The following is a 16,496-nucleotide window of genomic DNA, read 5'->3' as shown; positions in this document are numbered from 1 at the left end:
TTTGACATGTGAGATGCAGCAATACGGGAGCCTTATATCCTAGTAAGACAATTTGTCAGCTATTCCTCACAGGTGAAACACCAGTTCTTGAAAATATAACACATTAGATGCTCCATTAGTGAAAGCATAATATAAATAAGCAGCTGTTCCTGTAAAGAAGTATGGTGATTTCTGATTACCCAGAATGCATTGCATGCATATATAAATTATCGTCAATACCAAATTGACATCGCTGTGTGGGTGTGGTTATAAGGAAAAACTAAGTCAATGGTAAAACTAAAACTTAAAAAAAAAGTCAAAATCTTTTTCTTATTTTAAACCACTTATGCAAAAAAATTACCTAAAAAACACAGATGTATGAGAAGTATAATAAAACACTTTAAAAGTAACTTACCTAACCCACAAGGACCTCCAAAACGAAACCTAAGAAACATGTACCCTTAGACACCTCAAAAACGCAAAACACAGTCAGCAGCCACCTTGAAACTTATATCAAAGAGTCAGACTCCCACACAATCCACTGTATGACATACCAATGCACCAATCCCCAGGCTATGCAAAGAGAGGGTCATGGTCAGTTGCTTGTCAGGCAGCAGGATTCATGACATCACACAAAGGCTATCCCACAATTATGTGGGAATTCATGGCAATTCTTAGAAAAAAAGAACGCTTTATGCTTTGTTGAGAATTGTATTTTTGTTACATTAGAGATCAACAACCGTTACTCTGTTATTCCCACCAAGTAGGGTTAACTTGGCTCGAGGATGCAGTGGTGGACTTTCACAAGTTCGATTCTGATGAAATCAACACCATCACTACATTTATGGAGTTGGTACTTTTGAAGAATTTCTTATTTTTTGAAGGTCATTATTTTAGACAAGTTACTAGACTGGCTATGAGGGCGGCTTACACCCCCAGTTTTGCGAACCTGGTTATGGCTCAATGGGAGACGAAATATATTTTTAATAGTGTTTTTTGACAATCCAGCATTTTATATCTGCTATTTGGACAATATTTTCATTTTATGGACCAATTCCAAAACAGATTTGTGGAAATTTTAACTATATTAATAGCACTGTACCATTTTTAAAATTGTCATGGTCCTATAACAAGGAGAAAATTTCCTACTTAAATGTGAGATAACTAAGACTTTAGAGTATAAGTCTTTTTTACTAATATCTATTGAAAGCCCACTTTTTCCAACATATAGCTCCATTTCATGAGCTGGCATCCTTCACATTACAAAAAGGCTGTGGTTAAGGGTCAACTCATGAGAATGGTAAGGATGTTTACGGATACCCAAATTTTCCTTAAAGAATGTGATAATGTTCTAGACATGTTTATTAAGAGAGATTATCCTAAAGTATTTTTAGAAAAAAATAAGGAAGAAATCATAACAAAACGACAGGCAATTTTTTATAAACCCATTTTGGAGGTTAATAATAAGCCTACTGACATCCATGCAGCTATTGGTGAGGTGGGTGGCATGACTAGTGAAATTTTTGAACTCAAGACACTTATCAACATAAGTTATTGATTACAACATATAACTTAAACAGCCAAGCCATCTTCAATTGTCTCAAAAAGAACTGGGTAATTTTTCATTCCATCAAGCGTTAATTAATATAATTGGGGAGAGACCACATATTATGTATAAAAAAGATACATCTTTTACAAAAGTTTTAGAATGTAATATTATTACCATTAATAGGAAAAAGGGTATGCCCAAATGTGGCCAGTGTTCTCAGTGCCCAAATATTTTTGTAGGAGACCAAGTTACAGTGAGAAGTGATATATATAATATTTATGGGTATTTCTCTTGTGAGTCAGAATAAGTTGTTCATATTGTATGCTGTAATACATGCCTAGCCTTTCATGTGGGCAAAACCTCTAGGAAATTAAAAGAGAGGATTTATGAACACCTGTCAGATATTAGGAAATGCAAGAATACAAATATCTTATATAGACATATTGCAGAATTTCATATGCATTCTTTTAAATATATCATCATTGAACAGGTGGTAAATAATCCAAGGGGCTATATTGTTGATGAGCATTTGGACAAAAATGAACTGAAGTGGCAACTATTGTTGAATGCTACATGCCCCCTTGGGTTAAATGATGCATGTTCCATTACTGCAATACTGAAGTTAAAGCAATTGGAAGTTTGACATGGTTTGTACACTGTGTTTATTTTAAAGTCCTGGGGTTATTTCAGTATTTATGTTCTTTTATTGACTTGATTTTTCATTGGTTGGTTTTAACAAGGGAGCTTAATTGGTAGGTGTTTTTTACTAATTTATATGATGTGTGAAATTGTGTTTGATTACGTGTTCTGATAAAGTTCCTAAGGTTAGGAACAAAAGCGCTCAACTTTTTTTTTCTTCAATAGGCAGTTATATTTACCTGGTGCCATTTGTCCTTTTGGCTGTTGCTACATGGGATTATAAGATTTAGGAGTCTTGTGGCTATCCTGAGAGTTGCCTTTTGTTTGTTACCTTTATGCACTGGATAATTCTATCTGTTCCTCAGTTCACTAAGTTAAGGACTTGGGTGTTATTGTTGACTCATCTCTTTCACTCAACCTCCATGTCAATAATGTTGTTAGGAAATGTTATGGCTTAATAAAGAGCATCTTAGGACTTAACCTAGGGACAGAATTGTTATGGTTAACTTATTTTCAGTTTGCATTTTTCCAGTAACAGAATATTGTGGCTCTTTTTGTATGTTGGGGATGTCATAGATGGTACAGCTTGAGAAAATTCAAAGAACATTTACTAGACATATAGTTGGATGTGAACCTTTACCATATGTAAAGAGACTTGAAAATCTGTCATTGTACTCAATAGCTTATAGATCATTAAGATTTGATTTGTTACTGGCTTTTACCAAAAATGAAGTGTTTTCAGCTATGCTGGATACTGATTTTTATAGATCATAAACTAAATATTAGGAATAATAATTCATTAGTCCAATTACTGAAAGTTAATTCAAAACCAAAGTCTTCCTTTTTTCACATCAGCACTTATTAAGACTCAATTTGATTTAGAGAAGCATTAAGTCTTTGTGAATATTTATCTTTGAAAGTACCAAGGTATTCTAGCACTGTAATATCCCAGTGTTAGAATATAGCAATTGCAATATGTGTTAAATCCATAAAACCGACACTCTCGTGATTAACTCAAAAAAACATGTTATTATGGAACATTATATATGAAGGTCCTCTAATGTTTTATAGGGAATTTTTTTAATTGCTTTTTTAGAAAATTATATATTAGAAAAACTAAAAAGAATGCTTAAAATCCATACAATGACGCATGCCAGGGATGTGCTTCTTAGGAACCAGTTAAGCTCTTCTACATACGATATAGCACATGCAGTTAATAGTTTTGCCACTTTGAAACTTTTAACATTAGTTATACCTTATTTGCCAACTGGGGTGAACAGGATAAATGTGCTGAATGTGTTAGAAGCATGTTTTGTTTTAAAATGTAGTACTGCTTCCCTAGAAGAGTGAATAAGACAAATACCATGGTAATATCTCATTTCAGATTAATTTTTTCCTGACTGTTCCTCAAATACTATAATGCAGAGATTTTTTACCTATTTGAATTGTGCCTTTAAGAAATCATTAGAATCTAATTTATGTTAAATGATTTAATACCTAAAGGAAATGTTGTGTGCTTTTAGTTATTTTGTTTTGTTCCCAGAAGTCTTCTGATGAAGCCCTGAGGACTATTTTTGTTTAACCTGAGGTATTTTCTGGTGGAAACGTTTGTGTGCTTTGATTTCTTTTTACTACTTTGAGTGATATGATTTAAGTTAACTGCCACATACAAAGGAGATGACAATTTAGAAAAATAGAATAATTCTATATTTTACATATTTTGTGAGTAACAAAGCGGAGATCCCCGAGATTCCTATGTATGAAAAAAAAACAGAAAACCTAGTGTGACCACTAACAGATTTATCTTGTTAAGTACTTTAAAAATTGATGGAATGTAGAGATAACATTGGGGTATATCCATTTCAATACTAAACATTATACATATGTTTTTTAAAGGTCTATCTTATTCTGCCAGAAGACTAACTCATTCGACATGGCCAAGGAATTACTTGTCAGTAACAGTAGCTATATTAAAAGGGCACTATAATAATGGGGTATATATCAGAAGTCTGAACGCTCATAAGTCTGAATGCTGAAACTTCGAACTGGGAAGTCCAAAGTCTAAAAATAACAAAGCCTCAGAACATCAAATTCTTTCCCAGGGAAGGAATTTGGTGGGCTGTTTCCACGGCTTTGCTATTTCCTCCACTGTGGTGCAATCTCAGAGTTGGTATATTTAAGTAGGGGGGCACAGCCCCCCATGTTGGGGGGTGTGGGGCGCGAACCCCCCCCCCCACATTAGAAACGGTACGTAGTGTTCCTGTGTTTCCACATTTTGTAGTGGAACAGTGATTTTTTTTCCCCTGGGAAAATAATCGCTGTTCTGAGTGTTTGGAGTATTCAGTTTTTGAACTTTTGTGTTCGATATTTACATAGTCGAAGTTCTGACACTTCAACTATGTGATATAGACCCTCATAATGTGAAACTTGGCCATTATCATTTGTACTCATCTGAAAATGTGAGAAGAATTTTAAACACAAGAACAGCTTTTTTATATTACATTTTCAAGCTCTATCAGCAATTCACTAAGTATTTTTCAAAGGTTCTTCCTTGTCACTCACAACTATTCATAGCTATCTTTCACCAAATCGTTGTCTTAGTTTGGAAAACCAGTTCATTATTCTTCATTAAACCTTGTACGATCTTCATATATGCTAATCCATGCCTGACACATATCCAGCTTTTTCTTTCATTCTGAATTTAGCATTTGTAAACTGCTCTGCTATAAACTTAACATTTTTTTTCACACTCCGAAGCTATCAGATCTGGAAACAGTGAATATGCAGTTGGTGTATCATTCTCTGTTAATGTTTCCATTCCCTCCTATTTTATATGCCCAGCATTGCTGTTCAGAATATATTCCTTTTCTATACTTTTCATCATTAGTGACATCCTTCTATGGATTTATCAACACTGGCTTAAATTTGCTTCTAATATCATGACTTTTTTATTAAGAAAATGATCAATTAAAATATGGTCTTTGCTTATTTTTTCTGAAATGCACACAGAGGTCTCCTACTTATCAAGGAACGACATTACACTTATGATGAAAGTAACCATCTTGTAGGACACCTTTCTTGATGACCCTATGAAATACTGAATAGACATGGCACCGACTTCAAGGTTCACAAATTAAATATGGAACTATATAAGCAAAACTGAAAACATAAGCAGTATATGTCAGATTTGGTGCTTCAGATATTTGCAGTACAATGTGTCAATTTCAGATAGACATTTGCATTTAGAAGGGATAAAAAAAATCCCCCTATATTTATTGAGGTATGCATTTAGTACTATATGTTAAATTAGCATTAATTCTAAAAAATGCCAATGTGAAAAAAAACTTCTCACAAAGGAATGTGTTATTAAACAGTACTTACAGAAGTATATGGCTTATTTATATTGTACCATATCTTAAGAAATCCCATTCTTACTTTCACATGGCTCGGGCAAGCAACTGAAGATCCATCTGGTACAGCAGTCACAGCTCTAGCAACAGTTACGCAATGAATTGTCTTTTCCAGAATCTCATAAGCAATAAACATCTGCTCTGTGGGAGTTTTCTGAAATAAAAATAAACAGACTACAGACAGAGAAAATTAACACATATTCTGTATCCAATAAAGCTTACCCTTAAATCTGTAAAACATTAGCAAAGCAACAAAATCAAACCGTTAGCATTAATGAAAAATTCAGCATGGAGAATCACAACCTACCTCAATTTACAATTTCAGAAATACTATAAAGAAAACATTATAATGATGCAGGCGATGATGGCAAAAACATAACAGTTCAATTTCTCACACATATACACACATGCGCATAAACAACACTTAGTCTCCTGCGCAATCTATACATGGTAGTTGCCATTTCTGCAATACCTTTTTGAGAGGGGGGATCTCAGCACTCTCATTGTTTTGCACCATTCAAAAAGACAAAGGAGTGTGGGATATAGCCATATTTTCCTTGGAATGTTAGGGATGTTATCATGCATGTACCCATTCACTCAAATCCCTTGTCTTCTAGTAAAGTCTCAATATGAGATATCCAATTGATCTTAATAGCTCTACAGGTACTCAAGATAACTCATTTTCTCACTGTTCAATTGCTGACAGCAGTAACACAGTTTTGGTATAGGCAGATGAGACATTTCTTTCAAATGTTTAAAACCCCTAAACACAATACAAGGATAATAAATACATTAATGCAGACAATGAATGCATAACAATATGAGTAAAAACAGATTGTTTCACAAATTGCTTAATTACAAAACTGATCCAAAGATAACAATACAAACATTTCCTTTTTGCTTAGGTAACCCATCTTTAAAAGATGATAATAAAGGGACCGCCTAAAGAAAGCTGTTGTCTTATTTGTTTTATCAAGGAAGCTAGCAGGGTCCACAGAACTGGATCATAAAGCAAAAAAAAAAAACTACATTATATTTCTGCTTTGCTTCTGGTATCTAAGTGCTTCTCAACTGATTACATGAGCAAAACAGAGACACAGGTCTCCAACACTTATTTTAAATACAGGATAAACAGACTGTGCAAGGTTTGATAAATAAATAAATTAAAAAAAATCATAAATATGGATCTCTAGTTGCAACAGGGGGCTAACAAGCAACACTCATTAAAAAAATCTGAACCACATACAACAAAATTAAAAAAGGAATCCAATAACTCTTTAAAAAGACAGCAAACCTGATTTCCTGCTCTGCTTCACAAGCCCCAAGCTCCAGTCTCACTGGCAAATGCTTTGAGCCAGTGAGACTGATGCTGGGGACACAGTGACATCCAGGAACTGGCAGGATGTTTGAAATTGCACAGGAAGTGGTATGTTGTTGGTTTTGTTTGTTTTTTTTTTTTCAGTTACATGGGAACATTTTTAGCATGAGGATTGGCAGTGGTATTAATGTAGTGTGTTTACGAACAAACAGGGACACAAAGGCAGTGTGTATGAACATCTGCAGCAGCAGCATAAATTTTTTTTTCTTCATTTGGGAGCAGTCTGCATCAGGACTTGCAGTAACACAGGGGTGTGCAGAAGCACTATCTAGTTACATAGATTGCATAGAGTCAAACCCTGTACCTTGGCTACTGAAGGCAGTAGCCTTAATCCTCCACACCAGCTACAGATTTAGCAATTCACTGTGGAGTTTGGTGTAAGGGAAGGAAATTGATTGTAGTAAAAAGAAGCATTATTATATGAACAACATTTTTTGGATGTGATCCATGCTTTCCTTATTCTGTTGAATGTTGACATTGTTATTTATTATACAGCTGTGAATAAACTGAACAGCACAAAGTCTACACATTTAATGTTATTTTTTTATTCACTATGAATACATTTTTAATTGTTTTTTTTTTTTTGTGAGCATACATGTGTGAAATGCACTGTATATGCCCTACAACAGTTTGTGTAGCACTCATGCAGATGAGTAAGAGTATGAACTGTTAAAGAGCTTTTTCCTGTACTACATGGTTTCATTCCCTCAGCCTTCATTTGTTTTCCTTGACTCTGCAAAGTTACTTCATTACACAGCACTCCTGGGCTGCTCCTAAAAACAGCTACTTGTGCCCAGTGGGCTTTCTCAAGCTGTTAGCCAAGATGCTACATATCTGACATTTGAATCCTTGCTTAGTACTTCACTATATGTGATTTGAGAATGAATCCCAGCATGTCTCTTGTACTTTAATGGGTTGTCAGATGCATTTTCACTAAATGTCAGTTTCATGGCAAGAGAAGTTTACTATTTCTCATGCTGAGTCTGTTTTTAAGGTAAGAATGTTTTTTTTGAAACTGGATGTCAGCGTTTTTTCTGATAATTTTGAAATACATTTTAAATGAAATCCAAATGCCTGTGATAATTGTTAAAGTAAAAAAGAAAGTAGAATGTACGCTGACAGGTTTGAACAATGTTTATGGTACTTGCAGTGAGGCAGCCAGGTAATGAGACACTTGTATAACTGATAGAGGGCCTGATTCATTACCCTGCACAGGGCCCCATATGTCCACAATCCTGCTGTATTGAATCTGGGGGTGAATCCTGCAATAATACAGCATTACTGCTTCTTCAAGTATGTCTGAACTGTACTGAGTGATGTTACAAAGGACAACTATTCTTGATGATGGAGATGTAGAGAGGTCAAAATGAAATGTAGGTGTCTTGCTAACATATAAGCCCCCCCCCAAAAAAAAACTGGCAGTTGCCACAGAGGACTAAAGCTTTCAACTTGTTAATGAGCTTCTTCCTGTGGCAAGGATGCAGTGCTTGAATCTTTCCACCTTGTTTACCTTCTATGTGACACTGCACATGTCACTTAACCTGGCAGTGCTTTAGAGTAAATGGGAATCTGGGCTAGGCTTCTTTTTCTTTTGAAAAAAGTTTTTACTAGATTTTATCTAAACAAACTGATCATGACGATAATTGCATTTAGAAATTTGTGAGCATAAAATAGAACAATACGGACAAGAACAAATAAGAACAACTATTACAAGAGTGTCTACTAACAATAAACATTCTCAAAAAATTCCTATACATTAAAATTAATATGAGTATAGCTATTTTTATTAAGCAGTTCCTTGAAATTTGTCCACGTATTATAGTAGGAGGTAGTTCTAGTAGATCTTCATTTAATGGTGATAATTTCCAGATGACATACATTGGTTGCAATATTTGTGAATTCTTTGAAAGAGGTAGTAGCTTCAATCTTTCAAGTCTTGGTTATAACTTTCCTCACAATTAATAAAGTGGACGATTAAAGAGGGTATTTCATTCTTTTAAACACAAACAGGAATAAGGATATTAAAAGAATTAATGACTTAGATAAAACAAAACTGCCCCCAAATAAAGCTTGTAAAAAAGAATAATGTTATTCCAATAACGTGTAAGTATAACAGAATCAGAGAACGTGTTGCTAATCTGCTTTAAGCTCCTGTTTACATATCCACATTAACTCAATTTTATGAGGTGGGAAGAAAGATCTATGCAAGAATTTCCAAGTAAAAAGTTTCGATCTAAGAGCATCAGTCTCACTGGCTCAAAGCATTTGCCAGTGAGACTGGAGCTTGGAGCTTGTGAAGCAGAGCAGGAAATCAGGTTTGCTGTCTTTTTAAAGAGTTATTGGATTTCTTATTTGGAAGATATTAAAAATATTTTTTTTTTATCCTCTTTATCTGGATGTTTGTTATTAATGTGAGTAAAATAGTTCCAGTGATTGCCATTACAACTTTTTGTTTCTTTCCTCACCACTCTATATAAGTGTTTTGTTGTATTAATAGTATTAAAAATTCAATTAATTTTGGGATAAGATCTCTTACCCTTGGTTACATTAACTTAATTTTACCTTCTACATATTGTCTGCAAGATTGTACACCCAACCACATATCTCTGTTTAAATCATATTTACTTGTGATATAATCAACAGAATGCAGTTTTTCATTATTCATTAATTGAAACCAATATAGCAGAGTTTTTTCTTAAAATGTAATCATTAACCACAAAAAAGAAGCAATGACCAATAAAACAAAAAATCCAAGGCAATGAACCCAGCAAGAATCCGAGATGGAAAATTGTTTTAATCCAAAAAACGGTGAAAATTCACAGAACAAAAATGACGAAAATCAACCCACACCAAACAATTCAAGTTAAGCGCGCTTTCACTCTGCCAATGCAAAGCTTCCTCAGAACTAAAAAATAACCTGATACAAGCCCTTTAAATACAAATTTAGTAATTAAACACATTACATCCTTAAAAAGATATAACACTTTACTAGAATTCTCATATCAAAACTATTAAACTGTGTCAAGATAAAAATATAAAAATGTGTATATATATAAATGGATCGCATTGTCAAATAATTCGTCCTGACATAAAAAATAATAAATAGTTCATTTAAACAATAAAAACCGCACATGTTCTATACTTACATGAAACTGTCAAACTGAGAATATAATATCTAGAAACAATAAAAACTAGCATGCTTAACTTGAATTGTTTGGTGTGGGTTGATTTTCGTCATTTTTGTTCTGTGAATTTTCAACGTTTTTTTGGATTAAAACAATTTTCCATCTCGGATTCTTGCTGGGTTCATTGCCTTGGATTTTTTGAATCATTGTACCTAACTTTGAAGTGAAAATATTATTTTGAGTGTGTGCTACAGGGAAAAGAAGAAAAATCCATGCCTTATATAGATTAATTTATATATATATATATATATATATATATATATATATATACATATATATATATATATATATATATATATATATATATATATATATATAGTGACTCCTTTCTGAAAAGTAATCTTTTAGCAACCAATGTAAACTATTGTGTAGCATAAGATTAAGATTAGAGTTTATGTTATGTTTACATTTTATGAAAAGGCATCCTAGAAGCTCTTTCTACCTGGCTGTGTAAATATCATTTATCCAAAGAGATATTGTTTTTATAACTGATGATACAGAATATAATTCTATATCTGGTAGTCCAATCCTTCCTGCTGTCCATTCCCTTATATTAATTCTTTAATACATGTTTTAGATGGAGGTAATATAATGACTGAACAACATAACATTTTTGGTAAAATAATCATTTTGATTATAGACAGTCTCTCTTCCATTGGGAAGAAAAAATTGTTCCGGTTATCTGATTCTTTATACTGATTATGCTGTTAGTATAATTGCAATTTATTATATTATTAATGTTGTCTGCTATAATTATCCCTAAATAGTTACTTTTTCTCTCTTCGACAATGCATTTAGTAAATCTGTCATTTATCCCATCAATATTGGCATTTATGGGTAGTATTTTTGTTTTATTATCATTAAAGCAGAGACCAGATTTTTTGGAACTCATCCATTGCCTTAAAAACAGCATAAAGGGAACTATTACTGTCACTTAGAGTCAGAAGAATGTCATTAGCAAATAACTGGAGTTTAGAAACTGTCGGTCTCCTACTTTGGACACAGTAGAAGAGTCTTTGTGGGTTCTGTTCAAGCAGCTTTATTTTATACAAACACATTACTATACAAGTGTCCTGACTTTAAGTAAAGTAACTTATATACAAACTAACAACTGTGATCATGCATGCTCTTTCAAAATGGCATTAGGGATTGCACTAGTCTGGAATTTATACATGCACATACAGTCTTTGGTATGCTACTTAAAGACACAGCACACAGCACATACACTTTGATCTACAGCTCCCTCTTTGAGAAATAGATCATGCAATGTTATGAGTCTACTTGGCATGCAGAGATCACAGGTAATTCTTTGTCATGCATTATACTAGACTAGGTACATATATATATATATAGAGTTAAGTCCATGTTGTTGCGTACTTCACACTGGGCTTACATATTCATCCATATTGTGTGACATAAAACTGGGAACTGGATTTAGCAGCTGGAGCTGTCTCTTCAAAATGTTTGACCTTTGAAATGTTCAGTATATTTTCAGGAATGGAATAAGAGGTTTGAACACACTCTGGTATGAGAACATCTGGTTTGCTCTTAGATTAGGAGTCTACATCACAGAAACAATGTGATGATGATGATGATGATGATGATTCTGGTACAGGAAGAAGATGTCTACGATTCCTCCTATACTCCACACCCTTGGAGTTTACCAGGTAAGATCTTGTCTCAGCAGAGATGCCTGTAATCTGACCAATTCAGTTGAAACCTTTTGTCATCTGGATTCGGATTGTCTCTCATTCCCTCAATGGACAAACTAATCTGCTCAATCTGTGTAACTGGACTTGTGGATATTATACTCCTAGAACAATTAAGCCTTGATGGTTTTATTGTTCTTAACTTTAGGCCTCAATAAACTGGAATTAATGGGTAGGATAGTCCTGCTTTGTCTGGAAAGTAGTCTTTGAGCAGGTGAGCCACGAATGTCATCACAGCGTATGTTTCTGAGGTTAAACAAATTCAAGAACACATCATTATTGTCAAACTTTGACCTTTCAAGTAATTGCTTTGCACTCTGCAATGCACGTTCAGCTAGACCATTTGACTGAGGATATTCAGGACTGCTAGTGACATGCACAAAGTCCCATTCTCTTGCAAATTTCTGAAACAACTGACTAGTAAATTGAGTACTATTGTCAGAAAGAACTTTATGTAGACTAGCATGGACTGAGAAATGGCATTTTAACTTAGTAATAACAGCAGTGGATGTTAGGTTAGGTAGCAGATCAATCTTAAACCAATTCGAATAAGAGTCTACCAAAATCAAGTAGTGTTGATTGTTCCACTTGAAGATATCAGTGGCAACTGTTGACCAAGGTAGCTCAGGAAACGGACTTAGCTGAAGTGGTTCTCTTTGCAAATATAGTCTAGTACTATTGCATACTGAACAAGAAGAAAGTACTTTATCAAAGTCTTTCAGTAATGAAGGCCAAAATACCAATTCTCTCACTCTTCTCTTAGTAGGTGCAGAACCTGGGTGACCACAATTGAAAATCTGGATATATTCTTGTTGTAAGGAAGTAGGAACAACAATTTTAGGACCTTTGAAAATAATGTCCTCTTCCATCAACAATTCATCTCTGTAAAGAAAATAGGTTTGCACTTCAGGTGGTGCACTAGATTGCTTTGACAGCCATCCAACATCAATGTGTGATGGAGCTTTTGCAAAACTGGGTCATCAAGTCAAGTGGTAGAAAAATTATGCACTGCCATCATGTCAAAGTCAAAATTCTCTGCGTCAAGCTGTTCATATAGACCATTTTGAAGTTGTACTTTTGCAATGTGAGCATCATTCTTTGTAATCACGCTGGAGTGGAATGCATAGACTTTTTTAGAATAGTAACTTGAGGATGGTGATCAGTTTCAATCTGAATGGCTTGACCATAAATATAATCATGAAACCTGGAACATGCAAATACTACTCCCAAAAGCTCCTTCTCAATTTGAGCATACTGCATCTTAGTTTGGGTAAGTGTTCTAGATGCATAGGGTACTGGTCTGCCCTCTTGAAGTACAATTGCATCAAGACCAAATTTTGAAGCAACACAGGAAAGAGTGACTGGTTTGTTCACTTTATAGTATCTTAATGTAGTTGGGGAGGCAATTTTCTGCTTAAGGACTTCAAATGCCTTCTGGTGCTGTTCCAACCATGACCATGCAAAATATTTGTGCATTAGCTCTCTTAAAGGTGCTGTCAACTCACTGAAGTCTGGTATAAATTTGCCTAAATAGTTGACTATGCCTAGGAAATGCTGTAGAGCTTGTACATTGTCTGGTGCTGTCATCTCAAGAATAGCTGCTTGCTTGGTCGGGTTTAGTCTCAAGCCAGTACAGGTAAATAAATGACCTACATATGTAACTTCTGGAAGTCTGAATTTACACTTCAGAGAACTGAGCTTCAAGTTTACCTCACATGCTCTGTCTAGAACTTTCTTAAGTTTCTGTCATGTTCTGCTTCACCATTGCTAAATCATCTACTATTATGGCATAAGGATAACCCAAAGAAATTTGCTCCAATGTACGCTGAAAGACTTCATTGCAGAATTTATTTCAAATGTCATCCTTAGGAATCTGTATCTGCCAAACAGAGTACCAAAAGTGGTTAGAAATGAGGATTTGCGATCAAGCATCACTTGCTAAAATGAACTCTTTGCATCCAAGACAGAAAAAACAGTGGCATTTGGTATTAAAGCTGTGACCTCTGACTGTGCGCATTGAATGATACTGTCTCTTCAAGGCTTTGTTGAAATCTCTAGGGTCAATACATATTCTGATTTCATCTGAGCCTTTTTTGTGAGCTGCTACCATGGACGACACCCATTCAGTTGGTTCTGTAAGTGGACAGATCACACCTTGCTGCAACATTTTATCCAGCTGAGACAACTTTATCTTGCATAGCTATTGGAACTCTTCTTGCTGGTCTGACTACTGCAGTGACCTCTGGGTCTAACTTCATGGAATACACAACTGGAAGTTTGCCCAACTTCTCATCGAAAACATCAGCATACTCTGAAAAAAACAGCTTCAGCAGAATTAGAACTCAGAAATGCACTTATGTGACGAACTTCCTTGGCAAAAGAAAGCAGATTCATTCTCAAACTATCTTTTAGACCCAATAAAGAATGTACTGGTCTTCAGACTACATAGAATAACAAGTTGTAACAGCTCTTGGCCAAATAACATGAAAGGATCACTGAGCCTTCGGTTTGAATCTCTTCACCGCCATAAGAAACAAGTTTCCACTACTGGCCACATTAAGTTGTTCATTAGTTCTCACTTTAGCAAATGTGTCTGCTGATATAACATTGCACTTTGAACCAGTGTCTGCTTTAAACTCTGTGGATTTTCCATTAATCCATACAGTATAAAACATTTCACTTCTTGCTAATAAATTCACTTCATCAATTCTTTCACCAAGTACTGATATACCATCTACATAGAAAGCTGACTGCTTCAGCTCTACCTGATCAACTTGCTTCTTTGTGTGACATTTCTTTATAACTGCATTAGGCTTACTTGATTTGCAAACCTTTTGGAAATGGTTCCATTTTTTACACTTGTGACATTGCTGTCCAAATGCTAAGCACTTCTCTCTTTTAGTCTCATGATTTGCATCAGAATTGCGACAGTTAACAATAAATCTAGATTTGGGTTTTGTTGATTCATACTTGTACAGCACTGAGCTTGCTCCTTTCTTAGAACTTGCTGGAAAGCTGTGTGTCCTCCCACGAAACCCTGTAGCTGCCATGTGCTTCTGCTTCTGTTTGCCACGTGTTGTATACTATCGGCATTTGTTCTGGACCCCACTGAAACCATGTTCTTGTCACTCACAAGCATACTTGTGTGTTCTTCTATCACTTCATGGATTTGAAAAATCTTTATGGCTTTTCTCAATGTTAAATCACTGTCACAAAGCAAAATCTTTCTCACAGCAGCATTATTAATACCACACACAAGCCTGTCCTTTATCAGCTCATCTTTTTGTTTCTCAGGTCAGTTACATAAGCTGCAAATGTTTAACTTTTTTCTGATCTCTCATTTAAAACAAATGCCTCACTAATGTAATATTTGTCTGGGGTTACGGATTTATCTGAACTTGCACTTCAAACACTCAGAGTCTTCCCTTGACTCAGCCTGTACAACAATATGATGTTTTTCACCTTCTCCTTCATTTACTGCTGGTGCGTACACAAATGAACACTCTCTTTCTATAGTCTCTGACCCACCTAGGTTTAGCAAAATGAATGCCCTCGTGTGTGCATCTCTATCTGCACAAGCTGCTTGTATAAAAATATCGTACTCTTGCTCAAATATTCTCCAATTCTCTGCAATATTCTGAACAAACACAAGAGGTAGGGGCTTTCAAAATCCATCTGCCATATTAGCACACACCAGTGAAGGGTTTTGCAAATAAGCACAAATATGCACACATGCAAATATGCCAGACATTTATGCCAGTATTTGCCCTTGGGCTTCTGAAATTATACCTTTTGGGCTTCTCGAAATTATGCTAATGGACAAATTCATAATACCTTTGAATAATTAGGCTTTGCAGAATTAGTCTCTCGGGCACTGTAATACTCTTATAATTACTGCATTGCTAAAGTCATATATCATTATTTTAAGAAATAGCACAAATGAAGGCAAAAGGCAAACTAATCCACTACCAAGTATTTATTTAGCACTTTTGTTTATAAAATACAAACTTTCTCAGAATAAAAGCTTTTATTTTTGCTTAATGTGCCCTTTGTGCCCTTATTATATTAATTTTGCTTGTTTAAGCCATTATCATGCCCATTGTACTTTTCTTGTGCTCATTTTACTCTAAACATGCCCATTGTGCCTCAGACATACTTGTTTTGCTTTAAACACACTCGTTTTGCTTTAAACATGCTTATTTTGCTTTACTGTTAATCACTTTATCAAATACCTTTGTTTTAAACATTTCCCTTAGTTAATAAATCTTGTGTGCCTTCTGCTTGCTTAATAATGTGGTTTGTGCTCTTGTAATGCCCTGTTTTGTCTTTTTTACCAAATAAACATTTTGTGCTACTTCTCATTACCTTTGATTCTTCTCTGGCTCTTTTCATGGTTGTTTTTCTTAGTTTTACCTTCCCTGTCATCTTTGCACCTCATTGCTCTGAATATTATTCTCTGTGATCCTGGTACTGTCACCATGTCACTCTCCTACTTTGGACACAAAAGAAGAGTCTTTATGGGTTCTGTTCAAGCAGTTTTATTTTATACAAACTAATCACTATAAGTTTATTGAGTTTAACTAAAGTAACTTATATGCAAACTAACAACTACTATCATGCATGCTCATGCTCTGGCTGCACTTTCAA

At 34.8% G+C, this 16,496-nt stretch overlaps 1 protein-coding gene across 1 annotated transcript in view; it reads right to left on the bottom strand.

Annotated features, from left to right (window-relative positions):
- CFAP54 (cilia and flagella associated protein 54) overlaps positions 1 to 16,496 on the bottom strand; it is a 2,749,537-nt gene that overhangs the window by 2,024,486 nt on the left and 708,555 nt on the right. The window contains exon 20 of the mRNA XM_044087198.1: positions 5,603 to 5,731. Within this exon, the coding sequence (XP_043943133.1) occupies positions 5,603 to 5,731 (129 nt within the window). The remainder of the gene's footprint in view (positions 1 to 5,602; positions 5,732 to 16,496) is intronic.

This window comes from Protopterus annectens, chromosome 11.part0, assembly GCF_019279795.1.
Source record: "Protopterus annectens isolate FY-2018-M chromosome 11.part0, PAN1.0, whole genome shotgun sequence".
Taxonomy (NCBI): domain Eukaryota; kingdom Metazoa; phylum Chordata; order Ceratodontiformes; family Protopteridae; genus Protopterus; species Protopterus annectens.
This window is presented reverse-complemented; position numbering and strand designations above follow the sequence as displayed.